The 15,078-nt window shown below is 34.3% G+C and overlaps 1 protein-coding gene and 1 pseudogene across 1 annotated transcript; both read left to right on the top strand.

Moving 5' to 3' along the window:
- The first annotated feature begins 908 nt into the window (after nt 1–908).
- On the top strand, nt 909–2,493 carry LOC142613839 (ethylene-responsive transcription factor ERF027-like). Its single transcript, XM_075786351.1, has one exon. It carries the CDS (start codon nt 1,266–1,268, stop codon nt 2,076–2,078), a length of 813 nt encoding a protein of 270 aa, XP_075642466.1. The 5' UTR covers nt 909–1,265; the 3' UTR covers nt 2,079–2,493.
- An 8,516-nt stretch (nt 2,494–11,009) lies between these two features.
- Nucleotides 11,010–14,759, top strand: LOC142612091 (zinc finger BED domain-containing protein RICESLEEPER 2-like; annotated as a pseudogene).
- Nucleotides 14,760–15,078: the final 319 nt, after the last annotated feature.

The following is a 15,078-nucleotide window of genomic DNA, read 5'->3' as shown; positions in this document are numbered from 1 at the left end:
AGCTTCAAAACATGTGGTCTCTACAGCATTTAACACTGTTTTATCTGATCACTATTCTTTTAGCACTAACAAAAATATTATCAGTATCTACCTGGTGGATTTGATTGGTCCACAAACTAATTATATACTAGGCAGAATATATCATTTTTCCTAAAATTAGGTTTTCTTTTTCCTTGGATGAGAAAAAGTAGGTAATTGGACTAGTCATCAAAAAGAAGTATGTACATCAGGCATCAGTCATATCAGATTCTTTTATTGATTAGCTCGATATGGAATTATTATTTGATGGGTAGCTTGAATGGTGAGGCTTCCAAATTTCGTATTTCTTCTTCTGCCCTTGGCAATCAATTTTGAAAATAGGGGATTCATCTGCCATCAACCACATTTTGTTTTCCCTTTTTGAGTACATAATTCTTGGTTCTGAAAATTTTTGTTGTCTAATTAAATGGCTAATGAAAAAGGGGTAAACAAAACAAATTAATGAAGATTCTAATTGGAGCTATACATGGCTATAGGGGAACTTAGCCACATAAGTATTTTGGGTCTCACCCAAATTAACAAACTCCTTAAAATATGTATTTTTCTGGTAACATAATGTTCAATTTGGGTTTACCCACAACATCACACGGTTTATCAGCTCCCAACATTTGCAATTTTCTCCAAATCCATTCAACCAGTCCATATTAATTTGCAAATAGCACTTAGCTCCTAGTCCACCTCACAAAAAGAAAACTACTAGCAATGAAAATTAAGCATTAACAAAATAACAAAAAACAAAGTTAAAGAGTGGAGTTGAGGCTGATGGCACTAAGAGAGAGTAGAAAACAACTAATTTCTAGGCTGTGCCGAATGCGTGCGCCTGACTCACTATCATGAATCAACATAAATATTCATACTATCCTCCGCACTCCATACACAAAAACAAAACCCCGGCCCATTCATCTTGTAGTGTTATTTTTCAACTTTTTCGTCTCAAACAAAAGCCCTAGCTACTACTAATAGTAATAGAACCCACTTGATGCCACCATTTTTTGAGTCACTCTCTCCGCGAGATCCCCACGGTTTAAACCTTGTTATAACACATACTCACAAACAATCATCATTATTTATCTTTCCCTGAAATCCCTACTGTAACCTCACCCACACACACACTCTCTCTCTCTCTCACACGCATACACACAATTAGTATCTTCACCCTCAATATTGACATTGTCCTATTCTTCTTCACACCCCTATGTATACCTATAAATATATAAATATATAATATGGCTGACCACCCTAACATTCCAACTAATATTCACCAATTAGACCAACCCCATCAGCAGCCAGCAGCACTCCCACCCCTTGACCCTTCTTCCCAGCTTCCACCCCAATTACAATTAGTCCAAGTCCAACATTCCTTCCCTTTTCACACGTGCGATAGCCCATCTCCCACGTGTGACTCCCCATCCTCCAACCAGTACCAGCCACAGCCACAGCCACAGCCACAGCCACTTAAATCTCCAAAACCCACCACCACCACCACTACCATGGCCTCATCATCATCATCATCATCATCATCAACTTCTGGAAAACACCCAATGTACCGCGGAATCCGGTGCCGGAGTGGCAAGTGGGTCTCGGAAATCCGGGAGCCACGTAAGACCACGCGTATATGGCTCGGCACGTTCCCTATCCCGGAGATGGCGGCTGCCGCCTATGACGTGGCGGCTCTGGCCCTAAAAGGCAGTGATGCAGTTCTTAACTTCCCTGGATCAGTTGCAACATACCCAATTCCAGCCTCTACATCGTCCGTTGATATTCGTAACGCTGCCACAGCCGCTGCGGCCTTAAAGAAGGCGGAACTAAGCGAAAGCCAGTCACAACTCCAGCAGTTGCAGAACGATAGTAGCACAATGAATGCTGGTTGGACATCATCATCAGGAACAGAGTTCTTAGATGAGGAGGCAATATTTGATATGCCAAGTCTTCTGGTCGACATGGCAGAAGGAATGCTGGTATCACCGCCCAGAATAAACTCATCACATGACTCGCCGGCAAATTCAGATGGAGGAGGAAGTTTGTGGGGCTATTTTTGAAAATGCTACTTCCACAATCATGAATTAGATATCCAAGAAAATGGATAATTTGAAAGGGAAAAAAATAAAATAAAATAAAAGATAAAGGTACAAATGGAATATATAACGTGGTAGCATGTTGTTATTTGTTAATGTTACGTGTATGCTTTTGTATGCATTACGTGATTTCTGGTCAAAATAATACTAGTTAATGTAATAAGAATAGATTGATGGAAGTTGGAAAATATGATCACGCGTTTACATGTAATCAGTGGGGTGATTTTCCAACAGGTTAATAGGTTTTTTGATGAAGGTAAGGTAGTGACTTTTGAGTTTGCTTGCTGCTTTTTTGCTTAATGAGTGCATGTACTATAGTGTTTTTGCTTGCTAGAACAAGTTCATATATACAAATAGTTATATTTTGGCGCCTTTGTGAGATTATGTTCTCAACTGTTCTCTTATTGGATGTCAGTGTTTGTGTCTGTGTATATCAGTGCCTCTGCCTACCATGTGTCTTTGTTCTCTTTTCTTTTTTCAAAATAAAAAGGTGAGGGTGACGATCTTAATTAGATGTGAGACTGGTAGCTTCTCTTTTGAAAAAACCTAAGTACCTAACGCTAGAAACCTTAGACTATAAGGGGGCTTCAAATTTCGAGCCCTGCCTCAATTGGAATAGTCACGAAACTTGGTAAAAGGTTTTTTTGGGAGGGGGAGACCTATTTCGACGTGAACCCAAATTCTTAGCTTCAAAAGACTTTTGGATTTTGTATTCATGTCAAACACAAATTCTGTGTGAAAAACTAATGAGCAAAAAGTAAACGAAATTGTGCAACATACTTTGCATTAATGATATCTGTCACAAGGTCGCGCAGAAAATTTTTCATTTTACGAATATTGAGAATATTAATATTATCATGAGTCAAAACTTAATTAGTGGGTCCCGTTAAATGTCAATATCTTCTTGATGAAAGCTTGAAAGTTAAGAATTTGGATTTGAATCATGAGAATAGCAAATGTCGTTATGATTAAAACTGCTCCACTGTTCAATTGTCGGGGTGTAATAATGTGACCATGAGCATCTCTCTCTCTCATTTCTACATTTTATTTTCATGTTTATACTAAGTACATGGCATAATCAGGCTTTACTGAGTGCACTTAGAACAGCTTTTTCCTACAGTTGCAGTATCTGTGATATATCATACAAAGTTACAACCTAAAGAGCAGACCTTACTCTCAACTCTTTATCGCAATACTTATCTATATTAGGAATATCATGGTGAGAGATTGAGGTTCTCCTTATATTCATGTTTTTAGATTTCTTTCATTTTGTTAAGGAGATAGATATTATCCAGTCAACAGAGTCCAAAATATCCCCCACAACCAAATTCAAAAGCCAAATATAAGATAGAGATATCTACACCAAAATCTATTTGTTGTTCAAATCTGAGAGAGCTTTTTGATAGAGATATTAGATTACTTCTATGTAATATAGCTCTTCGATTAGCTCCTCCTAAACCCTCTTAGCAATCATCATTCAAACACCATTCCTACAGTTCTTCAAACGCTACAAACTCTACAATTTCTTACGCAGAACAACAAGTACAATTCCCTTAAAGGATCACGTGAAAGATTTGTGTATTGATCCAAGAAGATGAGTATAACAAATATTTTATCCATATTCTTGAAAGAAATCCATTAGATCACTTGAGAGAGGTTGTGCATGCACATATATTCTTAAATTTAACTTAATTCTTAATATAATCAACTCGATCTATGAAATGCATATTTTTTATGATATGAGTTAATTAACATGTTCATGAATTATAACAATATGATCATGCATGTAGGATTATATTTTAAATTTTGGGTCAAGCGGAATGGGTCATGTACTTTTTCTTGTAATATATGCAGGTGTCTGTGAACAACCAAGAGTATATTATTGATAAATTACAAATTTTCTCACAAACTTAAGTTGTGTGGAGAAAAGATTCAACTTTAGAACCATTCGTACCATTATAAAATTAGCAATTGTTACAAAAGTATTAATATTAGAAAATAACGAATATAATCTTTTAACTACTATTTTAACCATTGCTTGGGGTAAGTTGATGAATAACAACTGCAAGAAATTTTATCAATTTTACATAATTAAAGCCTTAAACCATCATTAAACCCCAAATCTTGATTTCTATGATCTAAAAGCGAGTTTATCTCACACAGACATAAGTTAGCAAAAGCAATGAGTTCTGAAACTTCTTCATGTAAACATTTTGAGCCTATATAAACACATCCAACTTGGCCTACATGACTTTTTCTCCTCTTTTAAGGAGACAAACATCTCCGGCCATATCTTGTAGGACCAGATAGTATGTGCCCAGCACTCACCTTACAATTGGAAGCAACTTTCATGTGTTTGACAAAGCGAAAATAAATGCATCATCTAACCAAAATGGTCAAATTGCAAAACCCAACAAGAGAAAACCAAGATATGCTCCTTTCCATTCAAAGCAGAGGACAGAAGCAACACCTAGCGGAAATACATGCATAATTAATGGCTATATGCACTGGCGGCTCCATGTAAAGTGCAGGATGGTCACAGGTAGGGATGGAAATTTCTACCCAACTCGCGGGTACTCGGCCTGTTAAAAAATAAGGTCGGATTTGGATTTTTTTTTTTAAATCCGAAGCGGGTCCGGTCAGGCCCGGGTTTTTTACAAAACCTGGACCCAACTCGACCCGGTTATATATATATATATATATATATATATATATATATATATATATATATATATATATATAGTTATAAACCCTAAAATTTCTATTCCTCATTTCATTTCAACTCACACCTCAGACGCTACCTTTGACCTCTCATCTCTTCAGCTCATAAACCCTAAAATTTCTATTCTTCATTTCATTTCAACTCACACCTCACACATTGCCTCTGACCTTTCATCTCTTCAGCTCACAATCTCACTCACACAGCCACAAGCCCACAAGCAATCAAGCACTGGCACAGCTCTCTCTCTCAACTCCATTTCGTCCTTGTCGTCGTCGATCTCGCACTATCGCACAGCCTTCTGCCCCTCTCATCTTCCCCGCCCATGGCCTTTCGGCCTTGCTCCACCTCGTTCTCCATTTTTTTTTCTTTTCTTTTTTTTTGGGTTTAGTTCGTCTCAATCATGTGAGTTTATGTTTGTGTTTATGATTTTTGTGTTTGTGTTTGTGATTGTGATTTTGAAAGGGAAAATCATAGATTTGAAATTTGTGTTTGGTTTGTGATTTTGAAAGTGAAAATCATAGATCTGAAATTTGTATTTGTGATTTCTGTGTTTATGTTTGTGATTTTGGGCTGAAAATTCATAAATTGAAATTTGTGTTTCTGTCTTTCTGATTTTGGGCTGGGTTGGGCATGAGGTGACAAGGCCCACGGCGGCCCGACAGGGCGGGTTTGGGGTGGAAAAAAACCCGTTTATTAAACGGGCCAGGTTCAAGTTACAGTAGTGGACTCACGGGTCGAGTTCGGGTATAGAAAAATCCACCCGAACCCGACCCGTTACCATTCCTAGTCACAGGACCACCCTGAACTTGGAAAAAAATGAATTATTATATGTAAATTTTAAAAAATTTATGATTTTTTATCCTTAAAAAATATTTGGGACCACCTTAAATTTTGTTAGGCTTTATATAATTATACTTTGGACAAAATTTAGCAACAAACTTGGTTGTAGATTAAGACTACAACTTCACCCAATCTTTTTTTATTGGATGTCAATTTTGGTAAATCCATCATTGGATTACATTTTTTTCTAAAATCCTTTATACTTGAAAATTTTCAAAAAGATCAAATATCAATAGCTATGTCATCATTCAAATATTTCAATTTCAATTTTTTGTTGTCTAAAATTATACATAAAAAAAAACTAAATAGTAAATAAATTCTGATTGACATGAAATTTGATATATGTTTTAAGAATATAAAGAACATACAATTTAACATTTAAATTTTCAGAATATGTAACTATGTTAATTTGTTTAGTGAGAGCAGTGGCAAAAGCCCATGAAAATTTTTATGAAACAAAAAATTTTAAAAAGATATAATTTGCAATATTAATAATGAGACTATCATCCAAAAATTTCAAAAAGGAAATTGTATGACTTATTTCTTTGCGTGTATGTTTTTTTTTTTTTTATGATTAATATATGAAATTCTATTTTTATTAAATTTTGTATAATTTAAGTTTCTTAATAACCACCCTGAAAAATATTCATGGAGCCGCACGAGCTATATAGGCCACGAGGGCCTCCTCGTAGAGACCCTTGAAATTAAGTTAGTTTTCGTTTTAAAATCTAGGTCAAAGTAGACTAGTAGAGGACTACAAACGAGGCGAAAGAATACAATCTGTGGTCTGTGTTAGAACCATTTGTAAAGCATTTTCTTTTAATTTTTTTAGCCCATAGGAAGCGAATTGACCACATCATGACTTTTATGTTCTCTTACTGCTTGTAAATCTCTAGATCTTAATTTACCATTATCTCTAAAGACTAGTCTTCTTCTTCATCTTTTTTAAGGCTCGAACTCTAGCTAGAGATTTTACACACCTTTTTTATGACCTAGAGAATTTAGTAGGAAATAATCATGCGCCAAGAATGGTGATCTTGTCAATCTGAAAACAACTCCATCACCAACCATCAGTGACTCTAATTCAAATGAAAGGGGGGGGGGGGGCCATGGCACCCTTGAATTTTCAAAATCCTCCCTTCCTTCCTAAGTAATTTTTAAAAATAAAGTAATATAGAAATTTTGACTAATGCCCCCCTAATTTTTTTTTTTAAATGTAATAGATTCATGTAAATAAATACTACAACATCTTTTTGCCTTTTATTACTCGTATACCATATTAAACTAAAAGGTTTCTGAATCTTTTATAAAAAAAATTTAAAAAAAAATTTTGAATCTAAAACTTCTCCAATGTATATATTTCTAAAAATAGATGATTTTATATAAATAATTAATGATTCATTTTTTTACTCTTATTACTTTATTTTCATACGTCATTTATTAAACGAGCATCTTCAACATAAAGTCCATAAAAAGAATGTAAAAGTAGATATCTTTAATAGAAATCCTATCTATTTTCCAAAATGAATACCTCTTTTTTTCCTTTTTTACATTTTGAAAATTAAAGATATGGACACAATTTTTTTTATAGAAGAAATGGCATCTATGGATAAAGTTTAATATTTAAATTTATTAAAATTTATTTAATTTTTGTATGTTTCATAATTTTTATAACTATTAGTATAATCTAACTGTGTAATATATACTTTATTTAAAAATATATATTAATCTAAAATATTTAAATATAATTCAAAAGATAGTTCATAGTTTAAAAACTAATTATATGGAAAAAGATGTTTTGATTAACAGAAAAAATTGCTTAATGTAAATACTTTTGTTACATATAATAAAAGAATCTATCTTAAATCATATTATAGACATATTTTATGTATTTGTGTGTATATATGTATATATTGATTAATCGGTTGTTTAAATTATATATATTAAAATATAAAACCATTCATCCATCAGTGAATGACTATGACTTTAGAAATTTTAATAATCAACCATTATCTTAGAAATTCAAGAAGATTTTTATTGTTTTCTGTCAAAACAAAACCATAATAATAATAATAATAATAATTGCACTTATAATTTAAAATGAAAATGGGCATCCCTCTAACTAGGTAGTGACACTTACGTACACATCTTCCAAGTGCCAAGAACATGTCGATTATAGCTTTAAAAAGCATTTAGTGAAGATTCCCGATTGGCTAGCGGGTCTTTGATGCATTTTTAAATTAAAGACCAAAATAAAGCGTGGGTGCAAGTCGGCCATCAATGAAATCTGAGAGAAATGGGGGCCTTCAACTTCAACTTCAAGGGTTTGAAAAAAGGTGTTGTTAGTCTTGTTGGCTACCTTTTATGAGTAAAATCAAAAAAAGTATGAGTATATTTGTGGCCCTACTTTTTGTGCCAAGGAAAAACAAAGAAAGCCGAAATCTTTCTCTAACTTTGAATCAACTCAAAAAAAAGAAGAAGAGAGTTTTCAGGTTTGACTATGGTACGACAAGCATGGCCGACATAGCCTACTATGCTTTCCTTCCATCTTCACTTTCACCGGTTGGTGATGCGTCTCTCTCTTTCTCTCACAAGTCTCAATTGTCTAATATGTTTGATTGAATCATCACCCATGATATGAAGCTGACGTTTTTAATATGTTTTTTGTTTTCTTTTTGCAAAAACAAAAACACAAACAAAAAAAGAAGATAGAAATTGATGGTATTAATTGAAATTATTTAGCCGACTTGACTAAAAGATCATATCTTCATGTCATCCAATTCGCAATCTTGGGTTTTCTTTTCCCCCACAAGGTGCACGTTGAAATTTTAATATTCATTTCTTTTCCCATTGGTTATATGACTAGAACTATTATATGCCAATGAAATATCATCAGGATGTGCTTGCCTAGCAATGGTTTTGGAGTTTAAAAAATTAATAAATGTTCTTCTTTAACCATCATCTTTTATGCTTCAATTCGGATTATTGATATATTTAATATATTAAAAAAATCAGGATTATTTTATATATAGCAGGAGATATTCCAATTTGGGTAAGTGTGGAACTCGGCCACTGATTAACAATAAGAAAATATTTCTTTAGAGATAAAAACAACTTAAAGGAGTAATTAAAAAAAAAAAAAAAAGGTAGCTAGGTACAGTTAACTTGGATGGTTTGGTTCTAAAATCATTTGTGAAGAAGAGGGAACAAGAATCCGATGAGGTTGACACAATAATGTATCTCTTTTGGCGAAACCTCTCTATGTAGTATGTAGTATGTACCTTTCTAAAAATAATAATAATAATACTCTCTCTCTCTCTCTCTCTCGCTCTCTCGTGGCCCCCCTGGGCCTGGGCTATATGGGTTACTCGGGAATTAGTGGTCCACCAAATATGTCTCCCTAATGATCTTGGTTTGTTAGATATGATGATTCTATCCCCTATTAGTTCCTCTTCTTTTAAGGGTCTAATCATTGCCGATCATTCATCTGAGTTCGTTGTCTGTGACATCTTGAGTACATAACTGCAATTGTATATGCCTATGATGATTGTAATTTTTTGATTCCGTTCGTAAAACGTTTAAAAAATTCTTTGGAGAGCAGGTTCAATGTTTTGGAAATCATATATAGACGCTATTGAAGAAAACTTTTCCTCTAGGCTTACGAAATTTGAGGTATAAATGTCACAAAAAGTAGTCTAAAACAGTGCTCTCCTGTTAAAAATCGTATTTTCATTTTCAGGTATGCATAGGATTGATTGATGAATTAGATGCATCAACTTTAGTTTCGCATGCCGAGTTGTAATCCTAATTCACTTGCACTAACACATATAAGAAAGAATTCACTTACACGTACACTACGGAGTTATTTGCAATGCATATATCTATGGCATGAATGTTTCATTGCATTAAAAATTACGTAAGTTGTATTAAATTAAGAAATTGAGAAGTGTTTTGCACAACAAAAAAAAAAAGAAATACGTGGAGATCCAAAAAAGAGGGATCGAAGGAATGAACCTCTCATGTTAATCAATTTGACAATATATTATTCTAATTGTGATAAACAACCATTATACTAATTATGATTATCCATATGAAAGTAGTGTTAGTGATAAGTACAGTGGTAATAACAATGATGGTAATGGTAGTGATACCAATAATAATAGTAAAAATAATAGTGATTGTGGTGATTATAATAACAATAATAATGATCGCATTGAGGATGATGATAGGTTGATAGTAATGAAAGATGAAAGATGAAAGACGAAAGACGAAGTTTTTAAGATTATGATTAAAGAATTAGTCATGACATCAAGGGAAAAAAAACAGTGACAAAGATTCATTGATGGTAGTTGCAATGTTTGGTGTCAAAATCAAAATCAATGCACTTAATTCACTGCTTCTTTTATGAAGGAAAAAATCAATGCACTTAATTCACCGCTTCTTTTTATGAAGGAATTTTTGGGAATGGCATCCCAAAATTCCCCAAAACTTTTTAAAAAGGAAATGATAGTAGTTGACACAAGATGGGTCAAAGGGATAGGACTTATGGGGCCCAAAAATTAAAGCCTTTTATTAAGCATGGGCTGAACTTAGTAAAATCAGCAACCAGCCCAAACTGAGTCTTTGGCCCAAAAGCTGTTCTGAAAAGTACACTTTCTCCGCGTGAAGACGTGGGGCTAGGGATGGCAATTTAAATCCGACCCGCGGATACCCGGTCTAGCCCGACCCTAATGGGCCGGGTTTTACCCGGTCCGATAAAGAATAGGGTCGGGTATGGATTTTAAAAAAAAAACCCGAAGCGGGTCCGGGTCGGGTCCGGGTTTTATCAAAAAAATCCAGACCCGACCCGGAACCCGACCCGGATAAATACCCGGTTAAATACCCGGTATAGGTAATTACTAAAATACCCCTTATATATATATATTTTCTGATTTGGTAAGAAACCTAATTCTCTACTCTCTACTCTCTCACACTCACACCAGCCGCCTCCCACACTCAAGCCTCAGCCCTGCGCCCCTGCCCTCTCGCCTCTCTCACACTCACAGCCTCAGCCAGCCTCAATTTTGGGTTTTGTCCATTTGCTTTTAAGGTTAGTATCTTGATTAAGATCCTAATTATGCTTTTTTTTTTTTAAAGATTAAGTTTGTTGATGGATTTGAATTTTAGGGCTTATGGGTATCCTTCTTTTTTGCCGATTTGATCACTTTGAGTTTGGGGTTTTGTTTGTTTCTCCACTTTGAGTTTGGGGTTTTGTTTGTTTGGGGTTCTTTTTCTTTTTTTTTTTTAATTTTGTTTTAATTAATTAATTGATTGATCTGGGTTTTGTTACTGTTATGGACGAGAAGCTGTGGAAAAGAGTTTGTGCAGAGGTAACAGCAGAGATCACCCTTCTTGCCGAGAATTGGAAATACCTTCTTGCCGGTCTTATTTTTCAGGTTCAACTATTTTGATCCTTTGCTCCATAATTTTATGAATTCAATTTCTATTTTGCTATTATTGTTTAAATTAGCTTTTTTTTTTTTTTGGTTGGGGCTGGCTGGGAGGATTTAAACCTCAACTCCTTTTTCACTCTTGTACGAGGAGAATAGTGACTAGTGAGCTTGTTGGTCATATTTTGGGGTTTATTTCAGATAGGCTTGCTTGGATTTGTTTGTGGGAATGAACATTAAAGTTGCATTTGTGTTTGTTTGGATTTTAGTGTTGAGAGGATGGATCACGTCCTCCTTGTTCTCTATAAAGACAATAAAGGAAGTGAAAGAACCGGTAAAAGGTTATGGTACTTTTTTTTTTTATAATAATTATTAAAATGTAAGTGTTTTTCACCAAGTAGTTGAGAAATGTAATTTTAGTTTGAATCTTACAGTTATGCTCGAATAATGTACCTAGTTCAATTTTTTGTTTTTAGTTTGCAATTTTGAATTTTGAATATTTGAAGTGGTTTAGCTTATAAGCTCGAAGAAGTTCGAACTTCAACGAATTTGAACTGCTAAAAAATATGTTACGTTTATGAATTTGGTGATTATGTGATTGAAGTGGACTTTAGCCGTTAACAGAGTTCTGATTCAAAATTTTAGTTGGAACTGTTTCATTTTTTTTTTTTTGGAAAGTAATTCTTCGTATTTTGATTTTTTAAATTTTTTTCCTTAATCCAGTAGAATTTGGAAATTCGAAACTGTGTGAGATGCTTGGTAAATGTAAATGTGGTAATTATTTATGATAATACTTTTTTTCCAAATTTCAATTTTTATTTATGTGTGTTTTAGTTTATTGGGTGAGTGATCGTTGAGAATCAACCATATTTAACCGGCTTCTTCTGATCTAGTATGCAAGTAATTCATGTCACATGATTTTGTGTTTGTTGTGAATGCAGAGCCTAAAACGGAGATGGAAAACACAAACAAATCTAGTTCTTCCTCGCCGAGCGGCTCTCCCTTGAGAAACAAATCTAGTTCTTCCTCGCCAAGTGGCTCTCCCTTGAGAACCGAAAGTTTTCCTTTGCCAGCTATGCGGCCTTCTTCACCATTTTCACGTTCACCCTCACCATTGTCGCCTGGCAGCTCACCCTCAGGATCACCATCACCTTTATGCCCATTAAACAACGAGTAAGCGTTTGGAATTTGTAGTTAATTATGTTTAATTATATTTGGGTTGATAGAATTTGTGAATCTGTGTATTTATGAATTTGTGCGTATTAATCAATGAGTATGTCACATAATAAATTTAAGTATATTTGTTGTGATTCTAATTCCTAAACTTTTGAACCAATTAGGAGTCCAAAATCCCCAACGGTGGACTTAGGAGAAGACTTAGAGTTAGAGGAACAAGAAGGGGGAGGAGGAGAGGGAGAGGGAGAGGGAGAGGGAGAGGGAGAGCGAGAGCCTACAAATGAGGGCTTGGAGTTGGATACAACTAGAAAAAGAAAGACTACCTCAGATGTTTGGGATCATTTTACAAGGAAGAAAGTTGATGGAAAAATTAAAGCCCAATGTCATCATTGTAGCAAACTTTACTTGGGTGATTCTAGCCAAGGTACAACCCATTTACGTAATCATTTAGCAAGATGTCCACGGTTGAAGTTTAAAGATATAAGGGATATGCGACAACAAGTGTTAATTAAACAACAAAATAAGGTGGATGGAACTATGAGTTTAAATGCTTATCAATTTGATCAAGGCAAAGTGAGGAATAATCTTGCTCGTATGGTCATCCTACATGAATACCCCCTTTCAATAGTTGACCACATTGGATTTAGAGAATTTGTGGTTTCTCTTCAACCGTTGTTTAAACTTGTCACAAGAAATACTTTGAAGAGTGACATTCTTAAAATCTATGATAATGAGAGGGAGAAAGCTTTGAAGATGACGGACAAGAATGGAAGTAGGATGGCAATTACAACTGATATGTAGACTTCGAGTAACAAAAAGAGAGGGTTTATGGTCATTACCGCTCATTTTATTGATCATACTTGGACGTTGCAAAGCCGGGTTTTAAGGTAATTTTTTTATCTATAAATTGAATGTTAAAGACTTTACATTTAGAATGTTTATTGAGTTATGTTATAATTATTCCTATTATTTTTTTAGGTTTGTTTATGTTCCTTCTCCACACACAAAAGATGTCCTTGCTGATGTCCTTGTTGATTGCTTTTTAGAGTGGAATATTGATAGGAAGTTGTCTACAATAACCGTTGATAATTGTAGTACTAATGATGCTATGATAAGACTTCTCTTGAATAAGCTTGATACTAGTTCTCTCATGTTGGGTGGGTCTATGTTGCATATGAGATGTGCTGCACATATTTTGAATTTAATTGTTCAAGATGGATTGTCTCTTATTGGTGATGGTATTGAAAGGATTCGTGATAGTGTGATTTATTGGACTGGATCACCAAAAAGGAGGCAAAAATTTGAAGAAAATGCACGACAATTGCGTGTTCAATGCACCAAAGAGTTAGTCTTAGATTGTAAAACTCGTTGGAATTCAACTTACTTAATGCTTTCTACTGCATTGATTTATAAAGATGTTTTTCCTCGTTTGGCTAAACGTGAAACATCTTATTCTTCTTTGCCATATGATCATGATTGGGAGTTAGCTAAAGATATTTGTGGGAAGTTGGAGTTGTTTCATAGTGTGACTGAGTTTTTTTCAGGTCGTAAGTACCCCACAACTAATATGTATTTTACTTTGGTGTGTGAGTTGAAAATTGCATTGAATGAATGGAGTTTGTCTTCAAATGAGATGATAGCTACAATGGCAGAAAGCATGCTTGCTAAATTTAATTCTTATTGGGCTAATGTTAGTGTTGTTATGGCTGTTGCTGCTATCTTAGATCCAAGATATAAGATGAAGTTATTGGAGTTTTATTATCCTAACATTTATGGTGATAATTCAAATTTGGAGATTGAAAAAATAAAGAATCTTTGTTATGATTTGCTTGATGAGTATGGAGATCTAGATGAGTCCCCTGCAAATAATGAAGGAAGTTCTCATATTCCTGCAAGTAGTGCTTCAAGCCCTGCGGCTCAAATGAAGTTTAGGTTGAGTGGGTCAATGTCATGTTTTGATTTGTTTGTGAATAATAGTTCAAAGAAACATGGGAGTGCTAGAATGGAATTTGATTATTTCATTGATGAGGGAGTGTTGAAGAGAAATGAAGATTTTGATATTTTGGGATGGTGGAAAAGTAATGGTCTCAAGTATCCTACTTTACAAAGGATTGCAAGAGACATTTTAGCCATTCCTGTCACAACTGTTGCTTCAGAATCTGCCTTTAGCACTAGTGGGAGGCTTTTAAGTCCACCCCGTAGTAGGCTACATCCCAAGACTATAGAGGCAATGATGTGTGCTCAGAATTGGTTATGGAGTGAAATCAACGGTTAGTAATTGTCTAATTTTTATTTATAAAATCAAAATTGTATTTTTATATTTGCTTGTTACAAATTGATGAAGTTTATTCCATTTTTTAATTCCTTGTTGTTGTAGGTTCTTCAACTATGTCTGGTGATTGTGATTTTCAAACAATTCTTGATGATAAGGAGCCTAATGAAGAGGAAGGGAGTTGTGTCACAGTTGTGGACGATTAAACATTTTGTAATAATTTAGTAGCCGTTTTAATTTCTTAGACTTGTTAGATTAATTGGTTGGTTTGTAATTATTCTAAACCATTTGCAATTTCTTAGTCTTTTTAATTTGTTGATTTGTGGAGGATAAGACATTTTGTAATTTCTTAGATTTGTGAGATTTATTTTGTAGCTTTTTTAGTAATTTATTGCCATATAAGATGATTTTGGGTGCCATATAATGATATAAATGGAGGTAAATGATTTGGCTACCATATAAAGGGGCAAATTTTGCATTTGGGCCATGTTAAATGACTTGAATGGGCTTGAATTTAGGAAAAAA

The sequence above is a fragment of the Castanea sativa genome, chromosome 10 (assembly GCF_040712315.1).
Source record: "Castanea sativa cultivar Marrone di Chiusa Pesio chromosome 10, ASM4071231v1".
Taxonomy (NCBI): domain Eukaryota; kingdom Viridiplantae; phylum Streptophyta; class Magnoliopsida; order Fagales; family Fagaceae; genus Castanea; species Castanea sativa.
Note: the sequence above shows the minus strand (reverse complement) of the source record. Positions and strands in the feature narration are given on the sequence as shown.

Coding starts and splice junctions, on each gene's coding strand:
- LOC142613839 (XM_075786351.1), top strand. CDS start 1,266: ATGGCTGACCACCCTAACATTCCAACTAATATTCACCAATTAGACCAA.